This window comes from Scardinius erythrophthalmus, assembly GCF_964197995.2.
Source record: "Scardinius erythrophthalmus genome assembly, chromosome: 1".
NCBI lineage: Eukaryota > Metazoa > Chordata > Actinopteri > Cypriniformes > Leuciscidae > Scardinius > Scardinius erythrophthalmus.
In genome coordinates, this window is record NC_138221.1 from 5,786,276 (window position 1) to 5,807,986 (window position 21,711).

General features: G+C 38.5%; 3 protein-coding genes across 8 annotated transcripts; all 3 read right to left on the reverse strand.

Moving 5' to 3' along the window:
- Positions 1 to 3,606: 3,606 nt before the first annotated feature.
- On the reverse strand, positions 3,607 to 5,550 carry LOC308686797 (extracellular superoxide dismutase [Cu-Zn]-like). 2 transcript variants are annotated; one of them, XM_081358787.1, is made up of 2 exons: positions 5,357 to 5,550; positions 3,607 to 4,396 (listed from the first exon to the last, which is right to left on the reverse strand). In XM_081358787.1, the coding sequence occupies exon 2, from the start codon at positions 4,379 to 4,381 to the stop codon at positions 3,728 to 3,730; it is 654 nt and encodes a 217-aa protein (XP_081214913.1). In that variant the 5' UTR covers positions 4,382 to 4,396; positions 5,357 to 5,550; the 3' UTR covers positions 3,607 to 3,727. The 2 variants fall into 2 exon arrangements, with proteins under 2 accessions (XP_081214913.1, XP_081214914.1); XM_081358788.1 differs by having other exon boundaries at positions 3,613 to 4,396; positions 5,352 to 5,550.
- Positions 5,551 to 9,254: 3,704 nt separating this feature from the next.
- Positions 9,255 to 11,223, reverse strand: LOC308691155 (extracellular superoxide dismutase [Cu-Zn]-like). Of its 2 annotated transcripts, none has more exons than XM_081366104.1 (2): positions 11,012 to 11,223; positions 9,255 to 10,063 (listed from the first exon to the last, which is right to left on the reverse strand). In XM_081366104.1, exon 2 carries the CDS (start codon positions 10,046 to 10,048, stop codon positions 9,395 to 9,397), a length of 654 nt encoding a protein of 217 aa, XP_081222230.1. In that variant the 5' UTR covers positions 10,049 to 10,063; positions 11,012 to 11,223; the 3' UTR covers positions 9,255 to 9,394. The 2 variants fall into 2 exon arrangements, with proteins under 2 accessions (XP_081222230.1, XP_081222231.1); XM_081366105.1 differs by having other exon boundaries at positions 9,256 to 10,063; positions 11,007 to 11,223.
- A 4,035-nt stretch (positions 11,224 to 15,258) lies between these two features.
- Positions 15,259 to 17,637, reverse strand: LOC308694669 (extracellular superoxide dismutase [Cu-Zn]-like). 4 transcript variants are annotated; one of them, XM_081372322.1, is made up of 2 exons: positions 17,547 to 17,637; positions 15,259 to 16,042 (listed from the first exon to the last, which is right to left on the reverse strand). In XM_081372322.1, exon 2 carries the CDS (start codon positions 16,025 to 16,027, stop codon positions 15,374 to 15,376), a length of 654 nt encoding a protein of 217 aa, XP_081228448.1. In that variant the 5' UTR covers positions 16,028 to 16,042; positions 17,547 to 17,637; the 3' UTR covers positions 15,259 to 15,373. The 4 variants fall into 4 exon arrangements, with proteins under 4 accessions (XP_081228448.1, XP_081228447.1, XP_081228445.1 ...); XM_081372321.1 differs by lacking the exon at positions 17,547 to 17,637 and adding an exon at positions 17,092 to 17,198; XM_081372319.1 differs by lacking the exon at positions 17,547 to 17,637 and adding an exon at positions 17,005 to 17,198.
- Between the last annotated feature and the right edge of the window lie 4,074 nt (positions 17,638 to 21,711).

Sequence of the window (21,711 nt, forward strand, 5' to 3'; positions counted from 1 at the left end):
GGCTCAGTCGGGGGCCAGTTCTCCTCTGGCGTTTATGAACTAGAGGTCGGATTTAACTGTAGGATTAAAAGTATTATATGAATGCCTGGCTGAAGAGATGCGTCTTTAATCTAGTTTTAAACTGGGAGAGTGAGTCTGAGCAACGAACAGTATCCGGAAGACTATTCCAGAGTTTTGGTGCTAAATGTGAAAATGCTCTCCCTCCTTTGGTGGATCTGGATATCCTAGGTATGACCAAAAGCCTCGAATTTATTGATCTTAAAGAGCGCGATGGATTATAGGGCGATAGAAGATCGGTTAAATAGACTGGAGCTAAGCCGTTTAGGGCTTTATAAGTCAGTAGCAATACCTTGTAATTAATACGGGACTTTATAGGTAACCAATGTAGGGATGATAAAATCGGTGTTATATGATCATATTTTCTTGATCTAGTTAGAACTCTAGCGGCGGCATTTTGGACTAACTGTAGCTTGTTTATTAAGGATGCAGGACAACCGGCTAATAACGCATTACAGTAATCTAGTCTCGAGGTCATGAATGCATGAACTAACTTTTCTGCGTCAGAAACTGATAGCATATTACGTAGCTTAGCAATGTTTCTAAGGTGGAAAAAGGCTGTTCTTGTAACATATGAAATATGATTTTCAAAAGACAGGTTGCAGTCTAATATAACACCCAGGTCTTTTACTGTAGAGGATGAAGTAACAGGACATCCTACTATGTTAAAGTTGTATTGTGAGAGGTTTTGTGGGTGGTTTTTTGAACCGATAAGTAGTACCTCTGTCTTGTCTGGATTTAATAAAAGAAAATTATGCGTCATCCAATCTTTTATATCTTTAACACACTCTGTCAATTTGGATAATTTAGCGTTTTCATCTGGCCGTGATGAAATATAGATTTGAGTGTCATCAGCATAACAATGGAAACTAATTCCATGTTTCCTTATAATATTTCCAAGTGGCAGCATATATATTGAGAATAATAGAGGGCCTAACACAGATCCCTGCGGCACTCCATAGTTTACTGGAGTTATGATAGATTTTTCTCCATTTAAATAAACAAAATGGTAGCGGTCAGATAAATACGATCTAAACCAGCTTAATGCTTGTCCTTGAACACCAGTATAATTTTGTAGTCGATCTAAGAGTATTGTATGATCTATAGTATCGAACGCAGCACTAAGATCAAGTAAAACTAATATTGAGATACAGCCTTGGTCAGAAGCTAAAAGTAAATCATTTGTGATTTTAACGAGCGCAGTTTCAGTGCTATGATGCGGCCTGAATCCAGACTGAAACTTTTCATAGGTGTCATTTTCTTGTAAGAAAGAGCCCAGTTGAGCGGACACAACTTTTTCTAGTATTTTAGACATAAAAGGTAGATTTGAAATGGGTCTATAATTTACTAGATTATTCGGATCTAATTGTGGTTTCTTAATGAGAGGTTTTATAACTGCCAATTTAAATGTTCTTGGAACATGACCTAAAGATAAAGACGAGTTAATAATATTGAGGAGAGGCTCTTCCACTACAGGTAACACTTCTTTCAATAGTTTAGTTGGTATGGGATCTAATAAACATGTTGTTGTTTTAGAGGAAATGATAAATTTATTTAACTCTTTTTGTTCTATAGTTGAAAAGCACTGTAATTGTTCTTGCGGCGTGATAATTGAGGCTGAATTATAAGGCGCGATTGAGGATTGAACGTTTACAATTGTGGTTCTGATGTTTTCTATTTTCTCAGTGAAGAACTTCATGAAATCATTACTACTAAACTGTAATGGAATACTTTGTTCAGGAGACATCTGTTTATTTGTTAGTCTCGCCACGGTGTTAAATAAGAACTTAGGATTGTTATGGTTGTTTTCTATTAGTTTGCGTAGATGCTCAGCCCTGGCCGCTTTTAGGGCCTTTTTATAACGTGACATACTGTCTTTCCATGCGATTCTAAAGACCTCTAAGTTGGTTTGTTTCCATTTACGCTCTAAATTACGGGTTTCTCTCTTTAGAACACGCGTAGTACTGTTGTACCATGGTGCTTTACTTTTCTCTCTGACCTTTTTTAATCTAATGGGCGCAACAATATCCAATGATCCAGAGAGAATGGTGCTCATAGTGCTAGTTAATTCCTCAAGTTCATCTGTTTGTTTGGGTTCACTGAGCAGCTGAGACAGATCCGATAAGCTGTTTGAAAAATTATCTATGGTGGATGGAAGGATTGTTCTGCCTAATCGATAACGCGGCGCAGCATGATATATTACAGGAGTACGTAATATGCAAGTTACCATGTAATGGTCAGTGACATCGTCACTTTGTGGAATGATATCTATATCGGTTGGATCGGTTCCATGTGATATAATTAAATCGAGTGTATGATTAAATCGATGAGTCGGTCCGGTAATGTTTTGCTTGACCCCAAAGGAGTTTAATAAATCAGTAAACGCAGCCCCTAACGCATCATTTTGATTATCTACATGGATATTAAAGTCTCCAACAATTAATGCTTTATCGAAGTTAACTAATAAGTCTGAGAGAAAATCTGCAAACTCTTTTAGGAAATCAGCGTAAGGCCCAGGCGGTCTATATACGGTAGCCAAGGCTAGAGGCTAGAGGCTTATGTCATTGACAGGCAACAAGTGAACATGGACGAGTCATTATTAGGGGTTAAAGCACGAAGTGCTAAAACTTTTGCATTTGGACGGCTATAACACGGCCATTTAGAAAATGGGCATGGCAAAATTCACTCGAAAGCCTGTAAATCCTAAACAAAAACTCAGAACTTAATGAAAATTGGTGAGCATATGTGAAATAACATTGTAAACAAGCATGCACAATTTTATGGAGATCGGACAATAGGTGGCACTATAACTGTTAAAAAAGCTTTGAAAACCATATATTTCCTATGTTAAATTGGCTGGAAATGTTTTTTTCCATGTATGACATCAGTGGTTAAATGGTTGCCAAATAAAACTTAGTCTTTCTGCATTTGTGCTTAAAGGCCTTAAATGCTTGAACCCCAATAAATGCTGCTTGCAGCTTTGATTTAAAATTGGAATTTCTCTGAAATTAAAATCTTTGGGAACTTTTGGGATACTGGAAGTACACAACTGCAGGAAATATATCACACTTTGCAAGTGATTTTTGGTTATTTTATTACAAAAATCTTACATATTCTAGCTTTAAACACCTTACAAGAAAACCAAGATTTTTTTTGCATTTTGATCCCCTGTTAACTGTAGTAACAAACTGTCAGAATAATATACCCATTTGTTGACATTTAGCGAGAAACCTTATAATTTCAAAAATAAAATCTTATGTCAGAGGTTATGTCTACCTTGAACAATAATGGTGTCCTCCCTTGAGATCTAGCCACACCCTCCAGTGTCATATTGCATCAACCTAAACCATTGTATCATTTAAAGAAATAGTGTATCTTTAATTAAAGGCCATTGTCATGCTCTGAAAGTGTTAACCCATTGAGCACAGTAAATCAAACTAAACGGCCCACTTTGCCTGCATTCACCCTACATTTATTTTTTAAGAGTGCATTTACTATTGGAAGCTTTGGCCAAAAAGCCTCTGAAAAGACCAAGAAAAAAAACATGGGAATGTTCAGGTTCTGAAATATACTTTAATGTAGGACACATACAAAGAATACACAAGGAAAATCATGATTATCCCATTTGAATCTGCCCTTCCACCATATCCGACTCCCTCATCTTTGACTCTCAGTGCCTTCCTCCACATGGTTTCTTGGGGGGCACTTCAGTCTTCTGCCACAGACTTGGAGTAGTAATACCAATCACACCGAGAGCAATTATCGGTCCAGCATTCCCACTGAGTTTACTCTGCTCATCTGAACCCATTCCCAGATCATCCTCCTTCTCATGAACCGCCACCGCACGTCCCAGAATGGAATAAGGCCCAAAGAGCTTGGCGTCTGGAAGCGTCAGGAACTGCCTTATAACTCCTTTCTCGGAAGCAAAGTTGCCCAGGTCTCCAGGATGATGAGGGTGGTCAACGCCGTTTGGATTATAATGAGGACCAACAGTGATGCTGCCTTGACTGAGGTCTCCATACTGATGGATGTGCATGGCACGCTCTTGACGATCGATGGCAGGCAAACCACGGAGGTTGATTTTCACTTCTAAATCTCCATTGGGGAAGACCTGCTTGAAGAGGATTTGCCCAAAGATCTTTGGCTGGTTACGTGGCAAATTGGGGCTGGGAGTTACTTCACAAGTGGCATAGATGGTGTTGTCGAACTCCACGACTTCCGGCTGTGGAGCTTCGGCAGGCAAACACTCCTCCTTGTGGAACTCTCCTCCTTGTATATGCAGCACCAGCAATATCAGAGGGAATATTAGGATGATTTTCTCCATGTTGATCTTTAAAGCCTACAATGAAAAGTGGATTCAGTGAAATCATGCCATTTGGTTTAAGAACGGAATATTTTTGATAAAAGGTCAAAGCTTTGTTGCAGGGAGCTTTGAGAATGGAAGTTGCATTAGGTAAAATAGCACAACCAGATTAGTTTGCAACGGAAAACCATACAAGAACCCAGACAGCAACCAGATCTGGCCCACATCTGGGCCGGGTGTAATCCAGGTGTACCAGATGTGGGCCAACACCATGTTGCTGTCTAGAAAACTATAATTTTTGAATTGCTATGTACCCTTGTGAAAATAATAAAATAAAAAAATGCGCTTATTGGTATTGGATGTGTACCTGTAGTATCTTGAAATTACAATAATAATAATAAATAATAATAATAATAATAATAATAATAATAATAATAATAATAAGCAGATAATAGCACTGATGAATTATAAAAAGCCACTTAAGTGTACACACGTACACTTTCAGAAGCGTCACACCTGCCAGCCAAAGTTCCTATGATACAAACCAATGACATACAGGTGGATGTAATCACACTAAAATGAGTCCAGGCAAAGGTTCATGGAAATTGAAAAGGTCTAGGGAGAAGTGCCCTCTGGTGGCCATGATAGGGCTTCTGCTGGCAGGAGTGACATTAAGTACATGTACTCTTAAAAAAAAAAGAAAATAATGCCAAACTAAGAGTTTCTTTAAAGTACATTAGGCCTATGTTTTGAAAATCTTTTTGTTGAGCTTTAAAGTACACTTAATTTGATCTGTTGTAGCCTACATGTTATTCAATATTAAATATAAAGTTGATGTCTGATATTTTTCACAAGGACAGGTAAAATAAAAGACAATATCTTTACTTTTGCTTAAACTTTTTTTAGTTGTACTAAATCAAGTCAGTTGATGGAGAAAATGGAATGGAGAAAACAAAAACAAAACCAGCCTAAAACAGCAAAGGTGCACTACCGTACAGCTGAAAAGTTGTCCTCAATCCGTGTGGAGCCTGAATATTGCAGTCACAAAAATACTACAACACTTAATCCGTGTGCAGTCCTGACCTGGGGTTGAGAGAATGTTCCTTTTGGTTGCTCTTATAGGAACTCATGTTGAGCTACAAGTTAACCATGATAGTCTGTTAGTCACTAATTAAGTTCACCTGTGTTTCATTTAGCTCCCTTTGTTTGCCTGTTTATATATAGCACTCAGTTTATTCAGTTCTTTGTCTTGCATTGCACAATGTGTTCTCCAGTGTTTTGTGTTTATTAAAAGAAGTACTGCTATAGTTTTTTTTACGATTGCTATGACAGATTTTTCAATACTTTTAACAATTTTCCAAAACTCTTAACACAGTTAGCACTACATCCGTATATGTCAGGGTTATTATAGTTTTGCATTTTTCATTAGTTTTTATTTTTATTTCGTTTTGACTTTTTGTTTTCAAATTCAGTTTAGTTTTAATTAGTTTTTAAAGTGGGTTTGCTAGTTTATTTTTTATTTTTTGAAAATGCTTAGTTTTAGTTTAGTTTTTATTAGTTTTAGTCTTTTTTTGTAATTTGGGTTATTTGTCAGGAGCAAGATTCAAAAAGTTCACCCAATACTAAATTTACCCTATACCGTAGGGTGACCACCATCAAACAAACCAAATGTGGGACGATTATACGTTTGTGTGGGACAATGTTGGACATGTTACCAACACTAAAGCATAACCTGAAACTGTTATTTAAAGGTGCCATGTGTAAAAATTGAGGTAAAAATATCCCAAAAATTAGCTACACGCATTAAAAGAATGAGAAGAAATAAGGGCGATGATGTCATTAAAAAAATGTCCAGTTATAGTGCTGCAGAGATATCTACCTTAATTAGCATTAGCATTAATAGCCACGGCCCGACAGGTGTCATAATACCAGTTTCGGCCATGGGAGGCGGTATACGGGCAACATAACCACCAGCCAAACATGCAATACACGAATAACTTGCACGGCTTGTGGGCGTACTTGAACCTGATGTCAATCGTGTGGAAAGTACAGCCCACTACTACATTTCAGTTCAGGGAAGAGAGTGGAAGGATGGCTGAAGCCCTTGGCAAGAGACCCCTACCACCACCCGCTGCAGGGAAAAAAACGCGCTCTGAAGCACAAATAAAATCTCAAAAGGCTATCCGCCACACTGGCGGGTGAACGATCATACCAAAATATGACATTTTAAGCGAGCACGCTCTCTTCTGCCTCTAAGAACTAGCAGAGAGAGAGAGAGCGAGAGCGAGCCCCGGCCGCGCGCGCGCACTCACTCACTATATTCAGAGCGGTCAAGTTTCCCCATACTTTTTGACAAGCGTCCTTGACAGGGCGGCCAGAGCTTCTTTGCAGCTCAAGTCGGCGGCGGTGTATAAAGTTTTAGTAATGCTCTATCTGTTGACGGCGCTGAGGAAAAAGCTCCCGCCACTGGAAGAAGCTGTCGCCGCCCATTTGTGTCCTCCTGCGCACCCATCAAAGCCGTGCAGAATGTCTTCAGCACTCACGGATCGCGCATACTCTGCCGCTGGCCAGGCTGCTTCTGCTTTACACACCCTGGACGCACGAAACGTAACGGAAAACATTGCAAGGTGTAATGAGACTGAATGTTTTTTGGTGACTAATGATAACTTAGCTAGAAGTGGTATTGCTAATGAAAATCAAACTTGATATATGCTGCTAAATTAGCTTCAGGCGGGCAGCATACGTAACACTCTAAATAGATGTTGTCCCTTTTTTAACTTGTATATGTGCAGCTAAGTAGGTAGGGGTGGAGCATAGAGACTATGCTGTTTCTCGTTTGTTACTCTAGAGTAGACCAATTCACTTTCTGGAGGTATACTGCCCCCATCTGGTATGGAATGTGGAGTATGACTGGATTTTTTTTTTTTGCCAGACATGACACATGGCACCTTTAATGCTTATCTAACTTAATAAAAAAAACATTTGTATTCTGCCTTTCAGCTGATAAAAATGCTTTGTTCTTTAGTCCCTTCCAGAAAACACCATTATATCACAATGTAACATTACATGTCTTAATTTGACATGTCATTTAAATTCAACATCACTGAGCCCAAAGGCAGCAGCATCATGCAGATAACTATTTTTGAAACAGTTCTGACCAAGTCCAATTAAAATCGAATTATCCATTTGTTTTCTGACAGGGAACACATGGAACGAATCACCGCTCCACATTTTGATTGACAGCCGTCAAAACGTACTAGTGACCGTGTTTACTCCTTTACTTTCAACCTTTGGATAGGATTTAAAAGAAGGCGGTTGTATTTGTAGCCTACTTCTGAGGAAGCGCTGTTAAATATAGGTGAAAAACTATGCCGCAAAAAATAATAAAGAAAATGCTTTCTTAAAAAGGCAAAAGAAAGCATGCACGTTTTCTTAATATGATTATTAAAAACCGACAGACTGATGAAAATGCGGGGCATTTTCTCAATATGCGACGTGCAGGACAAGGGGTGAAAATGCTGTGCAGTACAACGCAATGCGGGACGGGTGGTCACCCTACATACAGTCAATAGCCTAACAACGTACTCATCTGGATTGAAGCAGCAAACATTCAGTGTAAAAGTGTGCTTTAACAATGTGTGTCAGAACAGATAACACCATGCGGGTTTTGAACATTTGCTCAACTGTCTAATAAAGTACATGCAAGACGTCTCTGTCAAGTCAAAGTTTGCGGCATCTTGAAAACACCACGCCGATATTGATCCTCATTTTAGTTCTCCTTTTGTCCCAAAGTCTGCTTGCCATGGTCCATAATGTTTGAATGAAACAACTCCATGAGCGTGCCGCTAGACGTAACGCAGTTGTCGCCATGGTTACTATGGCAGTACGAGCGGAAACCAGGGATAACGCGGATATTATGTCATTGACAGGCGACAAGTGAACATGGACGAGTCATTATTAGGGGTTAAAGCACGAAGTGCTAAAACTTTTGCATTTGGACGGCTATAACACGGTCATTTAGAAAATGGGCGTGGCAAAATTCACTCGAAAGCCTATAAATCCTAAACAAAAACTCAGAACTTAATGAAAATTGGCGAGCATATGTGAAATAACATTGTAAACAAGCATGCACAATTTTATGGAGATCGGACCATAGGTGGTGCTATAACTGTTAAAAAAGCTTTGAAAACCATATATTTCCTATGTTAAATTGGCTGGAAATGGTCTTTTCCATGTATGACGTCAGTGGTTAAATGGTTGCCAAATAAAACTTAATGTCTTTTTATGCATTTGTGCTTAAAAACCTTAAATGCTTGAACCCCGATAAATGCTGCTTGCAGCTTTGATTTAAAATGGGAATTTCTCTGAAATTAAGAATCTTTGGGAACTTTTGGGATACTGGAAGTACACAACTGCAGGAAATATATCACACTTTGCAAGTGATTTTTGGTTATTTTATTACAAAAATCTTACATATTCTAGCTTTAAACACCTTACAAGGAAACCTAGACATTTTTTTGCATTTTGATTCCCTGTTAACTGTACTAACAAACTGTCAGAATAATATACCCATTTGTTGACATTTAGCGAGAAACCTTATAATTTCAAAAATAAAATCTTATGTCAGAGGTTATGTCTACCTTGAACAATAAAGGTGTCCTCCCTTGAGATCTAGCCACACCCTCCAATGTCACATTGCATCAACCTAAACCATTGTATTATTTAAAGAAATAGTGTATCTTTAATTAAAGGCCATTGTCATGCTCTGAAAGTGTTAACCCATTGAGCACAGTAAATCAAACTAAACGGCCCACTTTGCCTGCATTCACCCTACATTTATTTTTAAGAGTGCATTTACTATTGGAAGCTTTGGCCAAAAAGCCTCTGAAAAGACCAAGAAAAAAAAACATGGGAATGTTCAGGTTCTGAAATATACTTTAATGTAGGACACATACAAAGAATACACAAGGAAAATCATGATTATCCCATTTGAATCTGCCCTTCCACCATATCCGACTCCCTCATCTTTGACTCTCAGTGCCTTCCTCCACATGGTTTCTTGGGGGGCACTTCAGTCTTCTGCCACAGACTTGGAGTAGTAATACCAATCACACCGAGAGCAATTATCGGTCCAGCATTCCCACTGAGTTTACTCTCCTCATCTGAACCCATTCCCAGATCATCCTCCTTCTCATGAACCGCCACCGCACGTCCCAGAATGGAATAAGGCCCAAAGAGCTTGGCGTCTGGAAGCGTCAGGAACTGCCTTATAACTCCTTTCTCGGAAGCAAAGTTGCCCAGGTCTCCAGGATGATGAGGGTGGTCAACGCCGTTTGGATTATAATGAGGACCAACAGTGATGCTGCCTTGACTGAGGTCTCCATACTGATGGATGTGCATGGCACGCTCTTGACGATCGATGGCAGGCAAACCACGGAGGTTGATTTTCACTTCTAAATCTCCATTGGGGAAGACCTGCTTGAAGAGGATTTGCCCAAAGATCTTTGGCTGGTTACGTGGCAAATTGGGGCTGGGAGTTACTTCACAAGTGGCATAGATGGTGTTGTCGAACTCCACGACTTCCGGCTGTGGAGCTTCGGCAGGCAAACACTCCTCCTTGTGGAACTCTCCTCCTTGTATATGCAGCACCAGCAATATCAGAGGGAATATTAGGATGATTTTCTCCATGTTGATCTTTAAAGCCTACAATGAAAAGTGGATTCAGTGAAATCATGCCATTGGTTTAAGAAAGTAATATTTTTGATAAAAGGTCAAAGCTTTGTTGCAGGGAGCTTTGAGAATGGAAGTTGCATTAGGTAAAATAGCACAACCAGATTAGTTTGCAACGGAAAACCATACAAGAACCCAGACAGCAACCAGACCCGGCCCACATCTGGGCCGTGTGTAATCCAGGTGTACCAGATGTGGGCCGACACCATGTTGCTGTCTAGAAAACTATAATTTTTGAATTGCTATGTAGCCTTGTGAAAATAATAAAATAAAAAATGTGCTTATTGGTATTGGATGTGTACCTGTAGTATCTTGAAATTACACTAATAATAATAATAATAATAATAATAATAATAATAATAAAAATAAATAAAACTTGCAGATAACACAGATGAATTATAAAAAGCCACTTAAGTGTACACACACACACTTTCATGAGCGTCACACCTGCCAGCCAAAGTTCCTATGATACAAACCAATGACATACAGGTGGATGTAATCACACTAAAATGAGTCCAGGCAAAGGTTCATGGAAATGGAAAAGGTCTAGGGAGAAGTGCCCTCTGGTGGCCATGATAGGGCTTCTGCTGGCAGGAGTGACATTAAGTACATGTACTCTTAAAAAAAAGAAAATAATGCCAAACTAAGAGTTTTACTTTAAAGTACATTATGTTTTGAAAATCTTTTTGTTGTGCTTTAAAGTACACTTAATTTGATCTGTTGTAGCCTACATGTTATTCAATATTAAATATACAGTTGATGTCTGATATTTTTCACAAGGACAGGTAAAATAAAAGATAATATCTATACTTTTGCTTAAACATTTTTTAGTTGTACTAAATCAAGTCAGTTGATGGAGAAAATGGAATGGAGAAAACAAAAACAAAACAAGCCTAAAACAGCAAAGGTGCACTACCGTACAGCTGAAAAGTTGTCCTCAATCCGTGTGGAGCCTGAATATTGCAGTCACAAAAATACTACAACACTTAATCCGTGTGCAGTCCTGACCTGGGGTTGAGAGAATGTTCCTTTTGGCTGCTCTTATAGGAACTCATGTTGAGCTACAAGTTAACCATGATAGTCTGTTAGTCACTAATTAAGTTCACCTGTGTTTCATTTAGCTCCCTTTGTTTGCCTGTTTATATATAGCACTCAGTTTATTCAATTCTTTGTCTTGCATTGCACAATGTGTTCTCCAGTGTTTTGTGTTTATTAAAAGAAGTACTGCTATAGTTTTTTTTTTTACGATTGCTATGACAGATTTTTCAATACTTTTAACAATTTTCCAAAACTCTTAACACGGTTAGTTAGCACTACATCCGTCTATGTCAGGGTTATTATAGTTTTTATTTTTATTTCGTTTTGACTTTTTGTTTTCAAATTCAGTTTAGTTTTAAAGTCTATGTTGCAGGTTAGAGTACCCAGTAAGCCAATGTATAGAAAAATAATGTAGGAACTAGATTTAAATATAAACATATACTTATAAAACACTATTTAGGCTTCTGGAGTCGTTTTTGTGAGAAATTTTTACTTCCGCATTTGAAAATCACTTAAACCGCCGAACCTGAAGTGACGTAACATGAGGTAGAGCGGTCAAAGTAAATCAACTAGCAAATAGGAAAGCAATGGATCGCAATGACAGCTCAGAAAGCTGGGGGAATTGTAGCCTAAATGTTTACTCGTATGATATATATATAATTCATATATAATTGATATATATGATGATATCATATATAATTATGAGCCTGATATGAAACCAAGTGAGCTGGACAGGCCAGGGTTAGACAGAACAACGGTGAGTTGTGGTGTGAGGAGAACAGGCCGAGAGAACAGTGTTAGCTTATAGATGTATTCACGTTAGCCGACGATATGTATAACAGTAACACTATGCGCAGATCACAATACTGTACAGATTATCATCATCATGTATCAGGCAATAGCAAAGCTAGTACTTAGACCCATACCTGCATGTGTTGTGTGTGTCAGCCATTAGGAGACAGTTTCCAGAGGAAGAGGGACTTTATAAAGGCTTTGAATTGACCCATTTGGTGACAATGAATAAAAAAAATGATCACAATCACAACTGTCTTACTGTATAACAACTTTATATGTAGAAACAGCCAACACAAACATTAAAGTCGGTTTGTACAGATTGAAAATGAATTATAGAACATAATATTATTAATAATAATAATAATAATAATAATAATAGTGTCGGCTGCAGACTAATAACAAACACATAAATGCATCACATTACAAGTTTATGTAGGATATGTTAATGAATTAAATTAAGACAAGGCACATTTTGTAAAACAGATGTACAATAAGTGATCTCTGACGGATCCGTGAGCGTCATGTTTCCCACTGGCGGCCGAACCACATGCCGACGGCGGACCGGGCGACCCGATGAAGGAGCCGGGACAGTGTGCACATATCGCCGGGATTATAATCATTCGGTCTATAGTGAACGCTACACACTACCGCGTTTTTCAAAGCAGAAGCAGAAGTGAAGTCCCGTCTCTTACCCGGCACAAAACGCACACTAGCACGGAAGATTGCACCGTCCTTTTTCTTATTCGGAAACCTGTGGACTCGATGTCCTGACAGGCCATAATTCACAATCATTTACCACGACGATGATTCATTGAAATACAATAAGCACAGAAAACACACTGAATCATGACCGCTCCAACTGAATACCAACCTATCTCTGCACTGAGCGAACGCAGATCCAAACGACTACCTCAGGTGATGCCATATGACGCGATGGTGAAAAAAAGCGTTTTTTCAACACGGTCAAGGAAACAGTCACGATTTCTATTAAATTTGTGCCCTTATGTCTTGCAAAACTATTTTTAATCCTGCATTTACTTTTCATATGGTATTTTCATACAAGGTTATATTAATAAAAAAATAAAAAAACTGCAACATGGGCTTTAATTAGTTTTTAAAGTGGGTTTGCTAGTTTAGTTTTTATTTTTTGAAAATGCTTAGTTTTAGTTGAGTTTTTATTAGTTTTAGTCTTTTTTTTAATTTGGGTTATTTGTCAGGAGCAAGATTCAAAAAGTTCACCCTATGCTAAATTTACCCTATACAGTAGGGTGACCACATCAAACAAACCAAATGTGGGACGATTATACGTTTGTGTGGGACAATGTTGGACATGTTACCAACACTAAAACATAACCTGAAACTGTTATTTAATGCTTATCTAACTTAATAAAAAAAACATTTGTATTCTGCCTTTCAGCTGATAAAAATGCTTTGTTCTTTAGTCCCTTCCAGAAAACACCATTATATCACAATGTAACATTACATGTCTTAATTTGACATGTCATTTAAATTCAACATCACTGAGCCCAAAGGCAGCAGCATCATGCAGATAACTATTTTTGAAACAGTTCTGACCAAGTCCAATTAAAATCGAATTATCCATTTGTTTTCTGACAGGGAACACATGGAACGAATCACCGCTCCACATTTTGATTGACAGCCGTCAAAACGTACTAGTGACCGTGTTTACTCCTTTACTTTCAACCATTGGATAGGATTTAAAAGAAGGCGGTTGTATTTGTAGCCTACTTCTGAGGAAGCGCTGTTAAATATAGGTGAAAAACTATGCCGCAAAAATAATAAAGAAAATGCTTTCTTAAAAAGGCAAAAGAAAGCATGCACGTTTTCTTAATATGATTATTAAAAACCGACAGACTGATGAAAATGCGGGACATTTTCTCAATATGCGACGTGCAGGACAAGGGGTGAAAATGCTGTGCAGTACAACGCAATGCGGGACGGGTGGTCACCCTACATACAGTGAATAGCCTAACAACGTACTCATCTGGATTGAAGCAGCAAACATTCAGTGTAAAAGTGTGCTTTAACAATGTGTGTCAGAACAGATAACACCATGCGGGTTTTGAACATTTGCTCAACTGTCTAATAAAGTACATGCAAGACGTCTCTGTCAAGTCGAAGTTTGCGGCATCTTGAAAACACCACGCCGATATTGATCCTCGTTTTAGTTCTCCTTTTGTCCCAAAGTCTGCTTGCCATGGTCCATAATGTTTGAATGAAACAACTCCATGAGCGTGCCGCTAGACGTAACGCAGTTGTCGCCATGGTTACTATGGCAGTACGAGCGGAAACCAGGGATAACGCGGATATTATGTCATTGACAGGCGACAAGTGAACATGGACGAGCCATTATTAGGGGTTAAAGCACAAAGTGCTAAAACTTTTGCATTTGGACGGTTATAACACGGTCATTTAGAAAATGGGCGTGGCAAAATTCACTCGAAAGCCTATAAATCCTAAACAAAAACTCAGAACTTAATGAAAATTGGCGAGCATATGTGAAATAACATTGTAAACAAGCATGTAAAATTTTATGGAGATCGGACCATAGGTGGCGCTATAACTGTTAAAAAAAGCTTTGAAAACCATATATTTCTTATGTTAAATTGGCTGGAAATGGTCTTTTCCATGTATGACGTCAGTGGTTAAATGGTTGCCAAATAAAACTTAATGTCTTTTTATGCATTTGTGCTTAAAGGCTTTAAATGTTTGAACCCCGATAAAAGCTGCTTGCAGCTTTGATTTAAAATTGGAATCTCTCTGAAACTAAAAATCTTTGGGAAATTTTGGGATACTGGAAGTACACAACTGCAGGAAATATATCACACTTTGCAAGTGATTTTTGGTAATTTTATTACAAAAATCTTACATACTTTAGCTTTAAACACCTTACAAGAAAACCAAGACATTTTTTTGCATTTTGATTCCCGGTTAACTGTAGTAACAAACTGTCAGAATAATATACCCATTTGTTGACATTTAGTGAGAAACCTTATAATTTCAAAAATAAAATCTTATGTCAGAGGTTATGTCTACCTTGAACAATAAAGGTGTCCTCCCTTGAGATCTAGCCACACCCTCCAGTGCCATATTGCATCAACCTAAACCATTGTATCATTTAAAGAAATAGTGCATCTATAATTAAAGACCATTGTCATGCTCTGAAAGTGTTAACCCATTGAGCACAGTAAATCAAACTAAACGGCCCACTTTGCCTGCATTCACCCTACATTTATTTTTAAGAGTGCATTTACTATTGGAAGCTTTGGCCAAAAAGCCTCTGAAAAGACCAAGAAAAAAAACATGGGAATGTTCAGGTTCTGAAATATACTTTAATGTAGGACACATACAAAGAATACACAAGGAAAATCATGATTATCCCATTTGAATCTGCCCTTCCACCATATCCGACTCCCTCATCTTTGACTCTCAGTGCCTTCCTCCACATGGTTTCTTGGGGGGCACTTCAGTCTTCTGCCACAGACTTGGAGTAGTAATACCAATCACACCGAGAGCAATTATCGGTCCAGCATTCCCACTGAGTTTACTCTCCTCATCTGAACCCATTCCCAGATCATCCTCCTTCTCATGAACCGCCACCGCACGTCCCAGAATGGAATAAGGCCCAAAGAGCTTGGCGTCTGGAAGCGTCAGGAACTGCCTTATAACTCCTTTCTCAGAAGCAAAGTTGCCCAGGTCTCCAGGATGATGAGGGTGGTCAACGCCGTTTGGATTATAATGAGGACCAACAGTGATGCTGCCTTGACTGAGGTCTCCATACTGATGGATGTGCATGGCACGCTCTTGACGATCGATGGCAGGCAAACCACGGAGGTTGATTTTCACTTCTAAATCTCCATTGGGGAAGACCTGCTTGAAGAGGATTTGCCCAAAGATCTTTGGCTGGTTACGTGGCAAATTGGGGCTGGGAGTTACTTCACAAGTGGCATAGATGGTGTTGTCGAACTCCACGACTTCCGGCTGTGGAGCTTCGGCAGGCAAACACTCCTCCTTGTGGAACTCTCCTCCTTGTATATGCAGCACCAGCAATATCAGAGGGAATATTAGGATGATTTTCTCCATGTTGATCTTTAAAGCCTACAATGAAAAGTGGATTCAGTGAAATCATGCCATTGGTTTAAGAAAGTAATATTTTTGATAAAAGGTCAAAGCTTTGTTGCAGGGAGCTTTGAGAATGGAAGTTGCATTAGGTAAAAATAGCACAACCAGATTAGTTTGCAATGGAAAAACCATACAAGAACCCAGACAGCAACCAGACCCGGCCCACATCTGGGCCGTGTGTAATCCAGGTGTACCAGATGTGGGCCGACACCATGTTGCTGTCTAGAAAACTATAATTTTTGAATTGCTATGTAGCCTTGTGAAAATAATAAAATAAAAAATTTGCTTATTGGTATTGGATGTGTACCTGTAGTATCTTGAAATTACACTAATAATAATAATAATAATAATAATAATAATAATAATAATAATAAATAAAAATAAATAAAACTTGCAGATAACACGGATGAATTATAAAAAGCCACTTAAGTGTACACACACACACTTTCATAAGCGTCACACCTGCCAGCCAAAGTTCCTATGATACAAACCAATGACATACAGGTGGATGTAATCACACTAAAATGAGTCCAGGCAAAGGTTCATGGAAATGGAAAAGGTCTAGGGAGAAGTGCCCTCTGGTGGCCATGATAGGGCTTCTGCTGGCAGGAGTGACATTAAGTACATGTACTCTTAAAAAAAAGAAAATAATGCCAAACTAAGAGTTTTACTTTAAAGTACATTATGTTTTGACAATCTTTTTGTTGTGCTTTAAAGTACACTTAATTTGATCTGTTGTAGCCTACATGTTATTCCATATTAAATATAAAGTTAAGATTTCCTGATTCTGATATTTTTCACAAGGACAGGTAAAATAAAAGACAATATCTATACTTTAGCTTAAACTTTTTAAGTTGTACTAAATCAAGTCAGTTGATGGAGAAAATGGAATGGAAAAAACAAAACCAGCCTAAAACAGCAAAGGTGCACTACCGTACAGCTGAAAAGTTGTCCTCAATCCGTGTGGAGCCTAAATATTGCAGTCACAAAAATACTACAACACTTAATCCGTCTGCAGTCCTGACCTGGGGTTGAGAGAATGTTCCTTTTGGCTGCTCTTATAGGAACTCATGTTGAGCTACAAGTTAACCATGATAGTCTGTTAGTCACTAATTAAGTTCACCTGTGTTTCATTTAGCTCCCTTTGTTTGCCTGTTTATATATAGCACTCAGTTTATTCAGTTCTTTGTCTTGCATTGCACAATGTGTTCTCCAGTGTTTTGTGTTTATTAAAAGAAGTACTGCTATAGTTTTTTTTTACGATTGCTATGACAGATTTTTCAATACTTTTAACAATTTTCCAAAACTCTTAACACGGTTAGTTAGCACTACATCCGTCTATGTAACCTATACTATTAACACATTTCTCGTTGCTTTAACACAAAATACATACAATTAACACAAATTTAAAATGCTTGAACTTCTTTTACACACAAGCTCAAACAAGACCAAAACAATGGATTTTTACTGCCAAATTTACCGATGCTTTAAACAATGTGTGTCAGAACAGATAACACCATGTTCTGAACCTTACAGGCTAAAGTCAAGGTAAACAGCTGTTTATATTGTGAATTGAAACCCAAATATACCCCCTGTATTTTATCCTATTGTTACTGAGAAACAATTATGCAATAATATAAATCACAGCTGATTCCCATCTAGGAAACACACTCAGGTGTTAAGTTTCTTTCAATGGCATGACCATATGGTATACTGTAACCGTACATTCTATAAAGCACTCTGAGATGGGTCTTTTTTATTGAAGCAGCAAAAGACCTACAGTAAACCCAACAAAACAAAAATGTAGAGAGGCTTCAAAAGAAACTGCAGTGCAAAACACAAACTATGATCAATACAATATACTGTCTGTTGTATAAGGGCATACCTGACACGTATACAATAATGCAGTTTCTGTAATTCCATCTGATGTTAGTGTTTTTATGACATTGTGCTATGATTGACTAAATCTTCCTGTTGGACAGCTGTTACATATGTTAGTGTTTTAAAAAATGATTTGATTTTGAGACATGTTTGCAGTGTTCTGGTAGGCATAGTGTATTATTGTATTTAGAAAATTAGTGTTGGAGTTTAGTTTACAGTGTGTGATTTTGAGCATGAAATAAACTGTTTTGCCAATTGTGTGTAGTAGGTGTGTTGGTGCGTTAAGAGTTTAGGAAAGTTGTTAAAAGTACTGAAAAAACTGTACTTGTCTTTGAAGGCAGAAGTACAAATTTCTGAGGGAATGATTCTTCTATGGCATCGATGTTAAAATCCCCTTTTAGTAGATTGAATGCAGGTAAGGTGGGACACTTGTCATTTACATAGATACAGTACCTAGATGTTTATTTCTTTTTATTACTTTTGTTAACTTTAAGGTCCGACTTTAATATTTCATTTTGAATACAGTTGATATGTGTTATTTGCAAGGTATATACCAATAAAAATTTTGAGATCATGCACTCCAGACAAATTTCTTTTCAGGTAATGTGACCCATCCCTAATTTATCAAAAATGATCCTGGATCTTAAAAACACATGATTTATTAACACATCACACAAACATATTCCACAGCATATTCAACAGACCCAAAAGCACATAGATGGGCTATGATGAGTAATACTCATCAGTTCACTCAATGCATGTGTAAAGTTCAAAACAACTAGAACATGTTGTGTTGACATGAAATTTTATGAAAGTTGAATATCAGATATCTTAATGAACTCTACAAGATGAACTTAAATTGTGTCCATATTTGAAAGCGTTATATTCTGCATCTACATTTTAATAATAATAATAATAATTCGTTACATTTATATAGCGCTTTTCTGGGTACTCAAAGAGCTTTACATGGAAGGGGGGATATCCTCAACCACCACCAATGTGCAGCATCCATATTGGGCCAGAACGCCCACCACACACCAGCTTAATGGTGGAGAGGAGACAGTGATGAAGCCAATCAGTATATGGGGATGATTAGGAGGCCGTGATGGACAGAGGCCAAGGGGCAAATTTGGCCAGGATGCCGGGGTTACACCCCTACTCTTTTTCGAAGGACATCCTTGGACTTTTAATGACCACAGAGAGTCAGGACCTCGGTTTAACGTCTCATTGGAAGGATGGTGCTCTTTGACAGTATAGTGTCCCGATCACTACACTGGGGCGCTAGGACCCACATAGACCACGGGTGAGCACCCCCTGCTGGCCTCACTAACACCTCTTCCAGCAGCAACCTGGTTTTCTCAGGAGGTCTCCCATCCAGGTACTAACCAGGCTTGCTAACCTCTTACAATAACAAAGGTGTAGGTTGATGACGCATAAGCGGAATTATGGAACTTGTCGTCATTGCCAATGAGAGACAGATATCAGAGCCACATGCGAGTCCTGCGGATATAAAGGAATAAGGACATTTCATTCTACTGATCTACCCGCAAGTGTTGAATTAATACTCACAAATACCCCTTTTCCACCAGCATGAACCAGGTGCCAGTTCAGAGCCAGAGCTACAGTATTGCCAGTCCGGAGTTGGTTCGTCTGACGAGCTCTCTAAGATCCGGTTTGCCAAACACAAGGTCACTGTATACATCTCATGTTGCCCAGCAATGCTAGCGTGGCAGCGCCAAACACAAACACACCAGGCTTGTTCGAGATGGTTCGGCTTCTCGCAGACCGATCGGCTCATGACATCAAAGCACGGCGAAAGCAATCCAAAAGCACAAGGACTCGTATGCTCTCCAAACACTCCCGCAGCTCCGATCGGTCCGTGCCGCTCTGATGCATCTCGAACAAGCCTTCCATCAACAATGGAGTTCGTTGCGTTACTATTGATGCTCATGGCTTTGCGACCCGACATCGGCATCCAAACACGGCGAATCCAACGTGTTCGTGCAGCTCGACCATAACTTGCATAGACGGAGATTACAATCAAGCTGTTATTAGCTCGATTAGCTGCTATTTGAGATATGGCGGTCACAAGTTTCTGTTCGTCTTGTTGGTCACGGTAACCCCGTCCCCAGGCCCTGACGCAAGCGGTTCTTACTTCTAGACCAGCAATGTTTTGGTGCTACTTAAGAACCACTTTTCCTGGTTCAGAGCTGGTGCTCTGGGTGTCGAAAAACAAAGAACCCATTTGAAACTAGGCTCTAGCTCTGAACCAGCACCAGCACTGCCTTGGTGGAAAAGGGTTAACAAGTCAGTTTATTTGGTGAATTAAACTTGTGAGGTAACGCAGAGCTGTTTCACTTGGTCTAAACTATCACACTAAACTGCATTTGAGTGTGTTGAAAGTTATAATGTTATTCTATGCGTTTGTTTGTCTGTATGAGACTAGCAGTAAGCTAGATGAACATTAGAATAACATACTGATCATATTCTAACGTTTCATCATGTTGAGCTATATGACATTGATTAGTTTTATGTACATTTGCTCAGCTGTCTAATAAAGTACATGCAAGACGTCTCTGTCAAGTCGAAGTTTGTGGCATCTCCAAAACACCACGCCGATATTGATCCTCGTTTTAGTTCTCCTTTTGTCCCAAAGTCTGCTTGCCATGGTCCATAATGTTTGAATGAAACAACTCCATGAACGTGCCGCTAGACGTAACGCAGTTGTCGCCATGGTTACTATGGCAGTACGAGCGGAAACCAGGGATAACGCGGATATTATGTCATTGACAGGCGACAAGTGAACATGGACGAGTCATTATTACGGGTTAAAGCACGAAGTGCTAAAACTTTTGCATTTGGACAGCTATAACACGGTCATTTAGAAAATGGGCGTGGCAAAATTCACTCGAAAGCCTGTAAATCCTAAACAAAAACTCAGAACTTAATGAAAATTGGTAAACATATGTGAAATAACATTGTAAACAAGCATGCACAATTTTATGGAGATCGGACCATAGGTGGCACTATAACTGTTAAAAAAGCTTTGAAAACCATATATTTCCTATGTTAAATTGGCTGGAAATGGTCTTTTCCATGTATGACGTCAGTGGTTAAATGGTTGTCAAATAAAACTTAGTCTTTTTATGCATTTGTGCTTAAAGGCCTTAAATGCTTGAACCCCGATAAATGCTGCTTGCAGCTTTGATTTAAAATTGGAATTTCTCTGAAATTAAAAATCTTTGGGAACTTTTGGGATACTGGAAGTACACAACTGCAGGAAATATATCACACTTTGCAAGTGATTTTTGGTTATTTTATTACAAAAATCATACATATTCTAGCTTTAAACACCTTACAAGAAAACCAAGACATTTTTTTGCATTTTGAGTCCCTGTTAACTGTAGTAAACTGTCAGAATAATATACCCATTTGTTGACATTTAGCGAGAAACCTTATAATTTCGAAAATAAAATCTTACGTCAGAGGTTATGTCTACCTTGAACAATAAAGGTGTCCTCCCTTGAGATCTAGCCACACCCTCCAGTGTCATATTGCATCAACCTAAACCATTGTATCATTTAAAGAAATAGTGTATCTTTAATTAAAGGCCATTGTCATTCTCTGAAAGTGTTAACCCATTGAGCACAGTAAATCAAACTAAACAGCCCACTTTGCCTGCATTCACCCTACATTTATTTTTAAGAGTGCATTTACTATTGGAAGCTTTGGCCAAAAAGCCTCTGAAATGACCAAGAAAAAAA